The sequence below is a fragment of the Microcaecilia unicolor genome, chromosome 5 (genome assembly GCF_901765095.1).
Source record: "Microcaecilia unicolor chromosome 5, aMicUni1.1, whole genome shotgun sequence".
NCBI classification, from domain to species: Eukaryota; Metazoa; Chordata; class Amphibia; order Gymnophiona; family Siphonopidae; genus Microcaecilia; species Microcaecilia unicolor.
The window spans coordinates 103,397,510-103,411,477 of record NC_044035.1 but is presented as its reverse complement, the minus strand read 5'-3'; the positions used below and the strand labels follow the sequence as shown (position 1 = coordinate 103,411,477).

At 40.1% G+C, this 13,968-nt stretch overlaps 1 protein-coding gene across 3 annotated transcripts in view; it reads left to right on the top strand.

Moving 5' to 3' along the window:
• The window catches only part of HERC4 (HECT and RLD domain containing E3 ubiquitin protein ligase 4), a 164,104-nt gene that overhangs the window by 32,352 nt on the left and 117,784 nt on the right, over positions 1–13,968 (top strand). For all 3 annotated transcript variants that reach the window (XR_003942136.1, XM_030203132.1, XM_030203133.1), the window contains exons 6-12: positions 313–404; positions 1,382–1,512; positions 4,024–4,184; positions 4,391–4,467; positions 6,704–6,828; positions 8,999–9,058; positions 11,548–11,659. Coding sequence is in view for 2 of the 3 variants with exons in the window: in XM_030203132.1 (XP_030058992.1) it covers positions 313–404; positions 1,382–1,512; positions 4,024–4,184; positions 4,391–4,467; positions 6,704–6,828; positions 8,999–9,058; positions 11,548–11,659 (758 nt within the window). In the remaining variant the exon portion in view is untranslated. The remainder of the gene's footprint in view (positions 1–312; positions 405–1,381; positions 1,513–4,023; positions 4,185–4,390; positions 4,468–6,703; positions 6,829–8,998; positions 9,059–11,547; positions 11,660–13,968) is intronic.

The following is a 13,968-nucleotide window of genomic DNA, read 5'->3' as shown; positions in this document are numbered from 1 at the left end:
TAAGACTAATTGGCCTGCTGTCCTCTGAGAACACCTTCTACAGGTAAGTAACTTTGTTTATGGTACATGAATATAACTTGCCTTGAGGTACATTTGAGAAACCCTTGAGAAAGGGTTGAGCTAAATCCAAAATCCTTTCCCGTCCCCATTTGAAGGATCTAACCTCCTCTAAAGAGAGATTAAATGTTGTTTTCCAAAGTGAAAGGATGCATAGGGTTCTCATTCCCTATGAAAATCAATTAGTCTGTTGTTAGAAACTTCATGCACATTTTACAATGAAATCAACTGTTATTTGATTTTGTTAAATTTCAGATAAATATTATCCTGTCCTTCTAAAGTCATTAAGGTCTCAGAAGATTGTTCACATATGTTGTGGCGAAGATCACACAGCTGCTCTTACAAAGGTACTTACTTTTAGAGGTACATATTCTATTTAGTAATGAGTGATATTGTATACTCTTGATATTTTTGAAGTAACTTAGATGCCAGGGAATATATCATCAGTTGTTATAGCAGTGCTAAACAACAAAAGCACAACGGGCCTCCAAGAATATGTTTGTAGTAGGGCTCTACTGAATATTCGTCTTCAATTGGATTGAGCCCCGAATAGTGCCCTAAATACATTATTCATATTTGACCGAATAGTGATTTAAATTCAAATATGAATACGAATAATCCGTGTCTCTAGTGTGCTAAATCCTACAGAAATAAACGTTTGATCTCTGATTTCACATTGCTTCTTTTATTTTTTTTTTATGTTAAAGCTCCATGCCCATTGTTTGTATTTGTATTCAGATGAATAATATTTTTCATTATTCATATTCGGCCGAATAGTAAAATATGCTATTCAGTACAGCTCTAGTTTGTAGCCAGACTTTAATAAGGCACCTGACACGAGCTGTGGTTTGACAGAACCTCAGGGTGGTGTCTTCTGTTCTTTCTTTGTGAACGGGCAATATGACCACACAAAAAAGCGAGAGCAGCGTAGCATGTCCTTTCAAAATATTGAAAAAACATTGTGAAGGCTCAAGAGCCTGGAGAGTCTGTCTCTTACAGCAGTGCTAACATCCTTGAGAAATTGATGTTTACATATGCAGCAGATTTTCTGAGGATGAGTCTGGTTGGATTCTGAGCTATCAATTTGGTATTTACCTGAAAGTGCACTGGTTCTAACCTTTTCTTTCATATATTAGGGAAACAATTGCACCCTCAAAACATTGAAATTGTTTAAAACATGCAGTATTTTTATTGCCCATAGAGATGCTAAAACCTTGTAGATGAGTTAGACAAATTAGCCCAGGAAAGTGGAGAAGAAAATGTAGACGCCTGCCTTCTACTATTTTGAGTAATAACTCTAATTTTTAGCTCATTTTATTTTCAGGAAGGAGGTGTGTTTACATTTGGAGCTGGAGGGTATGGTCAGTTGGGACACAATTCTACAAGCCATGAAATAAACCCAAGAAAAGTCTTTGAACTCATGGGAAATATCGTCACACAGATAGCCTGTGGCAGGTAAAGGTCAATGTAGCAAATATTTAATGGCCCAGGCCAACTATAAAAATTGATTTTTTGCAAATTGGTTTCAATGAGGAACTGAATGACAATCAGTTTTGAGAATAAATTCTACACATGTGGTAAGATCCATTCTAAATGTTAGGAGTTATATTAAGCATTTCAGAGCTTTAAAAAAGCCACCCTTAGTTAAAAAAAAAAACACGGAGAATCCATTGGCCCTGGGGAGAGAGAGACTGTGGCTACTGCTGCCAACCCCCTAAAGAAGATTTAGCTCAGTTGCACTCAGCTTTTATCACATATTGAGCTTTGTTAATAATAGTAGAATCTTAAATTCTGCCTTCAGTTATTTTCTATCTTAAGTTATTTTATTTGAAGCAATTAAAAAAAATAGACTGTTGTGAAAGAGCCCTTATATGTTACACATACCTCATGAACTTTAGGTTAAAGACATCTGTACTTCTGTGTAGTGTTGAATATGTTGGACTGACTTCCGTTAGCCAGAAATATTTCTGGCTAAGATGGTCTTCTATAGTAATGTGCTATAAATATCTAAAACGAATGTTCCATATTTTGTTTAGAAATATGGGGTAGGACAACCATTAAGTGGAAAGTCTTTCGAACTTTCAGACTGGATTGCTCAATTGATATTTTTATTGCACCTGTTCATTTTCTTGTTTTTTAAAATGTTACTTTTTAACATAAGGGAATAATCTTATTTCTGTATTTGGTTGGATTTAGCTTGGAAAAGAAGTCCAGCACTGATGTTTTATAAAACTGTATTTATTAAAATCTTTTTGGATATTTATCATTTTTATGTCACTCATTTCACTGAAGGCTTTGTAATCTCAGAGTTTTATTATGGTAGTTTGTTTTAATCATCTCTATTAAATAACAGTAACAAGTCAATCTGACCACAGAAGAACATGATATACAATACTATTCTCTGTCACCCCAGTCCTACCCACTCTTCATATTATTGTAGTTTATAACTGAGACAGGCCTTTAATGTACATCTAGGGTTGTAGAAACAAGTGGGTGAGTTGGGCAACTGCGTGGGGTACCAGTATGTGTAAAGGGACGAGAGGACCAGTGCTCCTTGCAATAACAGCAGCAGTAGATTTTCTTAGCTTTTATGCAGCAGCTAGGAAGTGAGGTCAGTAGAGGAGGGACCCCCCCACCCAGTGTTCACATTATGTGACAATGGGCAACTGCGTGGGGTACCAGTATGTGTAAAGGGACGAGAGGACCAGTGCTCCTTGCAATAACAGCAGCAGTAGATCTTCTTAGCTTTTATGCAGCAGCTAGGAAGTGAGGTCAGTAGAGGAGGGACCCCCCCACCCAGTGTTCACATTATGTGACAAGATCCTTCTATATATCTAACAGTAAATGTGCAATACAATGCATTAAGCATAGTTCTCTTTACTCTGAAGAATGAAGACTGGGATTGCCAGATTTTTATTGAACTGCAAATATGTGTACCCTAGAGGAAAGAAGGGATAAGGGATATATGATACAGACATAAATACTTGAAAGGTATTAATATATAAACACATCTTTTCCAAAGATGGGGAAGCAGTAGAGCTAGAGGACATGAATTGAGGTTGTGGGGTAATTGATGTAGGAGTAACACCAGGAAGTACTTTTTTAGAGAGTGTGTGGTGGAGGCAAAAATAGTGACAGAATTCTAAATTGTGTGGTATAAACACAAGGGATCCCTAATATGGAAAAAGGAGCAGTAGGCATATGCTTGCGCAATGGTTCTTACACATCGACTCCCAGTAGTTGGGGAAGTAAGGCCAGTGCTGGGTAAAGTTGTACGGTCAGTGTTCCAAATATGGCAAAACAGGGCAGACTTCTATGGTGTGCGTCCCAGTTATGGAAGACTTATGTGGGTGGGCTGGGGCGGGGGCTTTGATGGAAACTTGGGAAGTAAGGCTATTGCCATGCAGACTTCTCTGGTCTATGACTTGACAATAGCAAGGACAGATCAAGAACAAGTGTGCTTACATTATCACATATATGCTAGGAATGTATCTTGGGGTGGAGAGAAGACACCTTAAAGTTGAGAGCGAATAAAATATCAGTTTTTCAACATTGCTGGGTTATTATTTTAATCAAGTATTGACATTGAATGTGACTATGCAGTAACCAAAATTATAAAACCACTCTTCCAAGATTGTATCAAATAAAAATGTCTATATGTAGTTAGTTGAAATTGTGAGAAATTTCCTACTGCCCGATTTGTGATGCAATTGTGTTATCAAGAAGGAGTGTAGCCTGCCTGAAGTACCAGGTGCAGCTCTGGCAGATGGGATAGACTGTGTGGGTCTTTATCTGCCATCATTTACTGTGTTGCTATGTTACTATGTAGGTTTTTTTATTGCACAGATTTGAATGAGTATGCTAGATAGATAGTCACTTACACTGTTGGCCTTTTAGTTTAGAATATAGGTTACACATCTGTTAAGGAACTTGTTTATAACTATGTATTTCTGACTTTACTATTAGGCAGCACACTTTAGCTTTTGTTCCTTCATCTGGGAGAATTTATTCCTTTGGTCTTGGAGGTAATGGACAACTAGGGACTGGGACAACTTGCAACAGGAAAAGTCCTTTCAGTGTAAAAGGCAACTGGGTTTCTCACAGTAGACTGAACCCATCCACATCAAGTAAGGAAATTGCACAAAATTGTGCTCTGTTATGTGTCTTATTGAATGTGTGAGTCCAGAATCTTGTTGCTATTTGACATTCATCAAATATGTAGGGTTTGCTCTGGCAAAGCCCATAAAGAGTCATGTATATGCATTACTGTGTATATCTTTTAAATACAACAAATTTAAAGGCTTAAATTTGTATGTACTTTTTTCTGTTACAGGTTTAGGAGACTGTTACTGTGCAAAGAAAATATTTTCTGGTGGGGATCAAAGTTTTTCACATTACTCTGACCCACAGGTAATTCAAATACACCACCCTTCTTTTGCAAAAGAGGCACAAATGAAAATGAGTCTGTAATACAAGGTGATGTCCAGTGTCTTCATAACCTTAGTCTATTTATATATAAAAACATAAAATATGTCATGCTGGGTCAGATCACAGGTTCAGTAAGTCCAGGATCTTGAATCTGATTTTGGCCTGTCTGGGCCATTAGGAAAAAACTTGGAATATCCCAGGGATAAATAATGGCTTTCCCAGGTGTAGCTGGCTAATAATGGTTTATTTATTTTCTATCCAGGAACTTCTTTAACTTAACACTTTTAAAAACCAGCTATGGTAGATGGCAACATCCTTCAGCAACAAACTCCACAGCTCAATTTTGTGCTGAGTGAAGAAGCGCTTTCTCTGATTTGCTTTAAGTCTGCTATCTGTTAGTTGTATGGAGTGTCCCCAGTTCTTAGAACTATTTGAATGGGGTAAATAACTATTACTTATTTACCTGTTCTATCCCACTTATAATTTGAAAGTTTTTCATATCCTCTCTGTTGTCTCTTTTCTAACTGAAGTATCATGATCTCTGTAGCCTTTCTTCATATGGGAGTGGTCCCTTCTTCCTCATTTTAGTTGCCCTTCTCCGTATCTTTTCTAGTTCTATATCTTTTTTTTAAGATGGGGCAACCAGTGAAGCTTGATGAATGGTCTGAAATTTGGCAGCTAAGAATTATTGTTAAAAAAAAAATGCAAGGTCATGCATTTGAGTTGGAAAAACCCAAGGGAGCAGTACAGTATAGGGAGTGAAGTAATTCTTTGCATGAAAGAAGAGTGGGATCAGGGAGCGATTATTTCAGATGATCTTAAGATGACCAAACAAATAGAAGGTGCATAGGGAGAGGAGTGACAAGCAGGAAAAAGGAAATTATTAGTGCCTCTTGTGGCAAAATCTTGGTGGAGCAGCACCCTCTGGTGAAGCTTGATAGCGCCTCAGTTACCTGGGCTTCCTTTAAATCCTAACTGCCCTCTAGGTAGGATCAAGTCACTGGAGACAAGGACCTTCAATATTCATAATGGTTTAACGACTCAAAAGTAAGTATATTTTTGACATTTACTCTCCTACATCTTCACAGCAGTGCCACCATCTACATCCTGCCACCATTCTTAGACTTCTGTCAGGCCTACTTGAACCTATAAAATCAGAAACGGAAAAAAACAAGAAAATGAGAAAAGTCCCCTATGAAAGGAATTCCAAAGAACAGAAAAGTAGGGGTGGACCAATAAAAAATTGAATCGTGGAACCGTGGAGTAAGAACTGATAAAACAAAAGGTTTATTGTAGTAAAAAAGTCAATGGGTCTACATAAAACAAATCCCCAAAGGACTGTTCATGTTTTGTATTGGTGAGCAACATGGTTGTACTTTTGGATTATAACTGACATACATCAACAAAATGGTACCTGGTCAATATAGCCCCAACCAAAAAAAAACCTGACAAAAAAGCCTGTTAAATCAGCCCCTGACAAAAGGGTCTGCTCACAATTCCACCTCATCTGATATAACTTCTTATGTCCAAGTAGGCAGGACACAACGGAGAAAACACTTCCAAGTCCAGCCAAAGCATCTTGTTAACGCTTCCAGTGGACCACAGGAACATTGGAGTATTGCCAGGTGGGAGGAGGGCAGGAGAGATACCGGACCATGGAGGGTAGGCAGGAGGAAGAGGTAGACATGCTGGACTATGTTAGGGGGTGGGAAGGAAGGGTAAGAAATGTATTTCCAGACCATGGGAAGAGAAGGAAGGGAGAGACATGCCAGAATGCAGGAAAGGGGGTAGTAGAACAGAGATGACAGAACATGGGGTTGGGGAGAGAAAGATGCTGCCCTGGAGAGGGAGTAGAAGGAAGAGAGAGCTCAGATGAGGGAGTAGGGATAGTGGGGGAGAAGAGATGCTGGACCCCCAGAGGGAGGGAAACAGGTTTTACTTTACTTCTTATTTTTGTGAAGGACTATGGGCTATTTTTCAGGGGCTATTTTGTTACAAGGCTATTTTGTCCAGGCTATTATGTCGGGTGCCCAACAAAATGTCTAGTAATTTTCCTCCAAGTATTTTTAGCTTTCCTGATTTTTTTTCTTTTCCCCGGATGTGAGAGGAGCAGTGATAGTAGATTAAGAATTGTGGTATAATTTAAAGTTTGTACAGAAAAGGATTGATGCCACTTCTTTAATGTTATTTGCTTTTTGGATTTGTTTTTATATTTTAGAATTCATTGCCACCAGATGACTTTAGAAATATAGACCCTTCTAGCCAAATCTGGACAGTGAATGAGATGCTTATTCAGAGATGGCTGAATTACCCATCAGGAAGACTTCCAGCGGAGATAGCAAAGTGAGTAGAAGCCATGTGTATGTTTGTTAGATTCTTGATGTACTGTCTTTTCTGTGGTACAACCAAAGTGGTTTATTATTATTTATGACATTTATATCCCACATTATCCCGAACAAGCTAAAGCTCAATGTGGCTTACTTGCAAGAAAAGCTTCAAATTAAAATAGTCATGTAATTGTAGCATTTAACATATTAGGAATAATTTTTTTAATTATTTTGTTGCATTTGTATCCCACATTATCTCACCTCTTTGCAGGCTCAATGTGGCTTACAATACATCATGAATAGTGGAAATGAGAAGAGAATAGGCAATTGGTATTACAGAGGATTTTGGGTTACATGATAATGATAAAAGCATAATAGTAAAATAACAAGAAAACATTTTAAGATAATTCTGGGTACATGTGGGGGCTTTCACATGTGATGATCTTGGTGATATGTCTTGTTGAAGAAATGAGTCTTCAGTAGTTTGCGGAAGCTGGTTAGTTCGTAGATCGTTTTTAGGTTGCGCGGCAACGCGTTCCAGAATTGTGTGTACTCGTATAGGAAAAGGTTGATGCTTGCATTAGTTTATATTTTAGACCTTTGCAATTGGGGAAATGAAGATTAAGGAATGTGCAAGATGATTTTTTAGCATTACTGGGTGGTAGGTCTATCAGGTCTGACATGTAGGCTGGGGCATCACCATGGATGATTTTGTGAACTAGGGTGCACACCTTGAACGCGATGCGTTCTTTGAGTGGGAGCCAGTGTAGTTTCTCTTGTAGGGGTTTAGCACTTTCATATTTTGATTTCCCAAATATGAGTCTAGCTGCAGTGTTCTGGGCTGTCTGGAGTTTTTTTGAGTGCATTACAATAATCTAGATGACCGAATACCAATGATTGAACCAATTTACATAATTGTATGTTTATTATGAAGCTAAAGTATTGGTTAGTTTGAAATATATAAGCGAGAAGATTATTAGTTTATTTCTGTTGATAAGATATGTACTTGATACAAAAGCTTTTAGTAATTTGAGGAATCTCAGATCATCATCTATGCATCTTAATTGCTTAGGTAGAGAATTCCAAAGTTTGGTTCTCTGATATGTGAAGTCTGTAACAAGAATTAATGTGTAGGAAAGACTTTTTTAGTCTGGATAATGGAGCCTGAGGTATTCTCTAGATGTTGTTACTGCATTACATGAAGGTAAATCAGTTAGATGTTGGATGTAAGTGGGTGTTAAACCGTATGTAATTTGGTAAACAGTCATGTAAATTTTAAAGGTGATCTTGGCGTTTATGGTAAACCAGAGAAGTTTTAATAAAAGAGGGGAAGCCTTCTCAAAGCGAGGAAAACTGCATACAAAGCAAGCAGCGATATTTTGTGCTGTTTGTAATTTTTAAGGAGTGAAATTTTCCTGCATATATGGCATTATAATAGTCAAATTTGGATAATACCACAGATTGGGTAATAGTGTGAAGTGTGGAGCTTGGGAAGAAAGGACTCGACCTTTATTAACTTCCATAGTGTGTGTGTAAGACGCTCAAGACCACTTTAGAGACCTGAGACTCGAATGATAAGTGGTGGTCGATGGTGATTCCAAGAATTTTCATCGCTTGATCTAAGGCGTATGATGTGTTGTCAGTAGTGAAATTTTTTAAGGAAATGAGTTGATAGGGATTGGTAAGTATGAGGAATTTAGTCTTTTCCCGATTTAAGTTTGAGTTTGAAACTGAATGCCCAAGATTCCATCAAATCTAAACTGATTGTAATCTCATGTAGAATTTCCAAGAATTCCTTCATCAGCTTTGGGAATGGAGACTGCTGGTGGTGGTGGACTTAGCCCACGCCTCTGAAAGTCTGACAGAACTCAAGGAAAGATAATTATCAGGCAAGAAACTGGCAGTCAACATAGCATTGCTAAGACTGCTGAGTAAGCTTGGGAAGCACTTATGTAAGGTGGTTGTATGACTACTTTTAGGGGTTCACTTTGCTTTTTACCCCTACTAGTTTTTTGTACCCCTGACGCAGCCTGAGGGCAAAACGTGGCCACGTCGGGTAACTTGTAATAAACCACTTCTTCTGTTACCCTCCTGTTCCATTTGTTTGTCTTTTTTGATCTGCTTTTTTTCTTTTGGTTTGCTAATCTGACACCCTGCTTTTTCTAATGTTGTGTTTTACTCCTTAGTGAGATTGATGGAACATTTTCATCAGCTGGGTGTCTGAATGGAAGTTTTCTTGCTGTCAGGTAGGTACACAGGTTCTGCACTGGGGGGAGTGGGGTGAGGGGGGTAATTCTATAAGGAGCCACCTAGTTGAGGCAGCAAGAAGACATAAATGGCAGTATTTTAGTCACTTACATGTGTGAGTATGCATGTGAATGACCTCTTACTAACTAGTAGAAAAATATGCACCATGTTTGATGGCATGTACTGTGCTGGTGGGTGTGTGCATGGGTGGAGTTTGGGCGAAACACACATGTACATCATAAATTAAAGAATACTACCATTTATTGCCTTCATGCATATGTCTAGGCACATTCTTCAAACCAAGGTTATAATGGCAATAATTCGAAACTTATATAAACTACACACCTTGACAGCAGTGTTTCCAGGGAAAAATGATAGATCACTTTATATCTGCAAACCTCAGCAGTGACACTCACAGGCTAACTCAACTATAAGCTGTAAGAATTACACACCCTCTTCCTCATCAATGTGAATATATATATATAGCACTATTTATGCATATCCAATTTTCACAAATAAAATGCTAATATATATATTCATCTTATGAATTTTAATTTTTACATATACCCATCTTATAAATTTAAAGTTTCTGTTGGGCGGGGACTAGTTGTCTGACATGATCACGTTTTGCCGAAGCTGTTTCAAGGACTATCCCCTTATAACTATAAACAGCAGCTTAATGCATTGTCAAATGCTTTGCAAGAGTAAAGAATGTGACAGTGTACTAATGTGCTGCTTATTATAAGGGGATAGTCCTTGAAACAGCTTTGGCAAAACGTGATCATATCGGACAACTAGTCCTCCTGACTAACACTTTAAAGATGAGTGTATGAAAGTGCTAGATATTTGTTCAAACCGATGAGAAGGTGAGTGTGTAATTCTTGCGGGTTAAAGTTCAGTTAGCCTGTGAGTGTCACCGCTTACATTTGCAAATTTAAAGTGATCAATCATTTTTCCCTGGAAACACTGCTATCTAAGTGTGTAGTTTACATCTAGGCACAGGCGTTTATACTAGCTATAGCGCTGCACAATCTCTGCCACTTGTACTAGTAATCTGTAGAGAAAAGTGGATACATACTTTTTTTTTTCTTCGTAGAATAGGCTTAAAGTAGGTGCCATAAACAGCTCTTATAGTAGGCGTCCTTTTACAGAATTACCTTCCACGTGTTTACTGTATGGTGTTAGTCTTTCTGCAAGCTTATCTGTTTGTCTTCAGTTGAAATAAATTACTGCAATGTAATAGGTAAAAACTAAACTCTTCAGAGACAGAAGTGGTGATCTTGTGTCTGTAGTTCAGTGGAGTCTGCATTTTAATGGGCTGGTTTTCATACTAGATGAATATCTCCAAAGTCCATAGTCTTTTTTGCCAATGCATTTTTCATGCAGTGCCTTGTGAAAATTATGTAAAGAAAAGTATTCCCATCTCATATTTTCTTTCTGCAAGTGTTGTTTTAATGACCAAAATAGTGTACATATTTTTTGAAAATTCAAAAGTATGTGCATCATTTTAGTCCCTGCTACCAGCAATTGTGAATACACATCTTGTGGATCAAGGTAGGTACTTTTACCTGTACACAGATAGGCAGTTTTCAAAGAGCTCATTTTCTTTGGAAACCACTGATTCACCTGTGAAAATCGCATTTTAAAATTGCTATCTAAGGGGTTAATTTTTTCAGATGATTACACACTTACACAGTGGTTTATGCATAGAAATGGTTTGTTATAAAATTGGGCCGTATGCAGTTAAGTTTGTACATAATTCCCTTGCTCTCATACTTTTACCCAGGGCAAGCAGATGTGCTCCTTGGTGACTTTCAACCATACCCTTGGATTTTCAGATTGTGTGTGTAAATGATCTCAAAATTAGGGGTAGCTGTATGTAGGTATTTTTGGAAAGTTTCAAAGGGAAAGTGTGCCCATTTTCTCCCTAAGAAAATCGTTGTAACTTGTATGTACGCTAGCTGCACCAGTGAAGTGTCAGATTTAAAGAAAAGATTACCTATTACCCTCTAACCCATGAAAAATTCTAAAATATTAAAAAGGAGGAGAGACATGAGCACACAGGAAAGAGTTCTGGATAGCTTAATGCTAGGGAAACACATTTTGGCATTTTTTTTTTTTGGCATATACTACTAGGAGGTGATATGGCTAATATGGCAAAATGTTTGACCCATTATTTGGTTCAGTAGTAGCATGGTCCACTGGACAGCATACAGTATGATCTGTGAACATGTTATTACATTGCAAAAGCATAGCATGGAACGCTGCAGTTGCATCACTGCATCTGGAAAACAGAATACCTTACCAAAACAATCCTGTATTTGTTAATGGGAAAAAAAAAATATGAGGAGGAGTTTAGTTTAAAGCTTTAAAAGGAATCCTACCAAGAAGAGACAAACCATCATATTTAAACATATTGAGACGTAGGGGATCTTGGGCTGTGTAGGAGTGGTTAAAATTAAGTGTATTTACAAATGTGTATTTTCAGCAATGATGATCACTACCGAACCAGCACCAGATTCTCAGGGGTTGACATGAATACTGCTAGACTTCTGTTCCACAAGCTCATACAGCCTGATCATCCACAGATATGCCAACAGGTATGTCCTCCTGTTAATGTATTACGCGCATTTAGGAATGCATCATATGTATTTCTTAACAAGTTAAGTGTAGTTGTTTCTGGAGAAAGATGTGACCTAAACCAAAACTAAAGTTATACAATCTGACTTACCTTTGATGGAATCTTTAGTATATTGCATTCTAAATATTTTTCTGGTTAGAGTGATACTTTAAGCCGTGTTTTCTTTGTTTTTAATTGACTTGATTATGTCATAATAGTCGGTCTTTGAGTTCTTTCTCCTTGCCAGTGAGTAGAAATGGAGCCAGTGGAAGAAAGGTTAAACTCTTCCTCTTGTTAACCTTCTTGTATCAGTTGTATTTGTCTACAGAATGCATAATATCCCCCTCCTCTTGGGCATTGAACATTGTTTTTAGGTAATTAATACCGACGAGAACGAGGTTAGTCTGAGGAGCTTTCTCACACACTTCCTGTTCGGACCCCATCTTGCCACCGGTTTGTCTGTGTTTTATGTGTGGCTGAGATGTAGGATTCTGGGGGTCTTTTATAAAGCCACGCTAGCGTTTTTAGCTCACGGTAAAAATCAGCTGGCAGTAAACACTTGAGGCGCCCATTATATTTCTATGGGCGTCTCGGCATTTACTGCCAGCTGATTTTTACCGTGAGCTAAAAACACTAGCATGACTGTGTAAAAGACCCCCTTTGTTTTCATGCTGTTTCTATGTAGTACTCTAGCAGTCCCACTTGTTTTGTTTTCTGAGTAGTAGGTGTATTGTTGTTTTCCTCATCGACCCTCCAGACCGGTCAAGACGCGTGGGTTATGCTCGCCTACCAGCAGAGGGAGACTGAGAACACTAACTTCAACTATGTACATATAACCTGTGCCCATCCCACAAAAGCCAGTATTTTCTCAGTCTCAGCAGAGGGTAGACAGGCAGCCTGTGCAGCTTGTCCGGTCTGGTAGGAGTCAGGGATCAGTTGAGAGTTTTAGCCTGGTCTATTGATCATTCCTGAGGAACTTCCCTGTGCCTGGACTACTCTGTGTGCTGGGGATTGGCGGTGCCGCTGGGGCCTGCCATTGTCCCCCCTGGGGTGTCACACCCGGGTGGCCGGGTCCCTCCCCCGAGCTAGCTCTCCAGTTTGGGCAGCTTTGTGCCTCGGCTGCAGTTTTATATTGCAGCCTTGAGTGCCAGGGATTTAATAGCAGCAGGGCTCAAATGGTGCTGCAATAAAGTTTAAAAAAAAAAAAAAAAAAAAAAAGACCCAGACGCTGTGGAGAGCTGTGCAGCTGCACTCCGGAGTGCCGGAGCTGGGCAGCCGTGCAAGTTGAGCTGTGAGTGGCTTCTTTGGGTGAGTTCCCAGTTCCTTTACCTTTGGGAGGTTTTTGGCGCGAAGATGTCCTCGAAGCCGCTTCGCTGTCGTTTTTGCGCTCGTCGGGGGGTCGACGCGATTGGCGGTTCCTGCCGCTTTTGCGGGGAACCGAAGACTCAGGCCTCCGCTCCGCCGGTGTTAGCGGCGGAACTTCCCGCGCCAGCCTTGCAGGAGGTTGCAGGGGCTTCGGCTAGCGGTTCAGCGGCGGTCCCGGTTTTGGCGGGAACCGCCGCCATTTTGGATTCGGGCCCGAGAATCCCGGATTTAGTCAGCGGCCCTCAGGGCAGCCCGGTGGCTGGTGCTTCGGGAGGGGACGTTTCGGGAAGGATGGGTTTCCCTCCTGAATTTGTTTGGTCCTTATTTCAAGCCTGGCAGGCGGGACCATCGCGCACGGAGCCCCTTAGTCCGGGGGCGGGCTTGAGCGCTAAGAGGCCACGTGTTGAGTGGGCTGAAGACCTGGACTGTTTTTCTCCTCCAGAGTCAGAGGGCGACTTTAGTCCCCTGGAGGAGGAGGAGGGGTCCTTGTCCGGACCAGATAGAGAGACAGTGCCCGGGGAGGATCCGTCGGTGGTCCGCATTTTTCACAGGGAGGAATTGGCGGATCTTATTGAGCAGGTGTCTACTATGCTCAAGTTTGACCCGGCAGTAGATCCGGCTCCCTCTGAAAAGCAGGACCCGTTGGTTAAGGGGATCCGCAGGGTATCTCGGACCTTTCCTATGAATGCGGATCTTAGAGAGATGGTAACGCAGGAATGGCTCTCGCCGGAGGCACCTTGTAAGGTGGCACGGGCCATGGCTAAGCTCTATCCCCTTCCGCAGGAAGATAGAGACTCTTTAAAGCCTCCAACTGTGGATGCCGTAGTGACGGCGGTGACCAAGGCTACTGCAATTCCTGTAGATGGAGGGGCTGCCTTGCGGGACCCTCAGGACAGGAAATTGGAGACATTTCTGAAGCGCAGT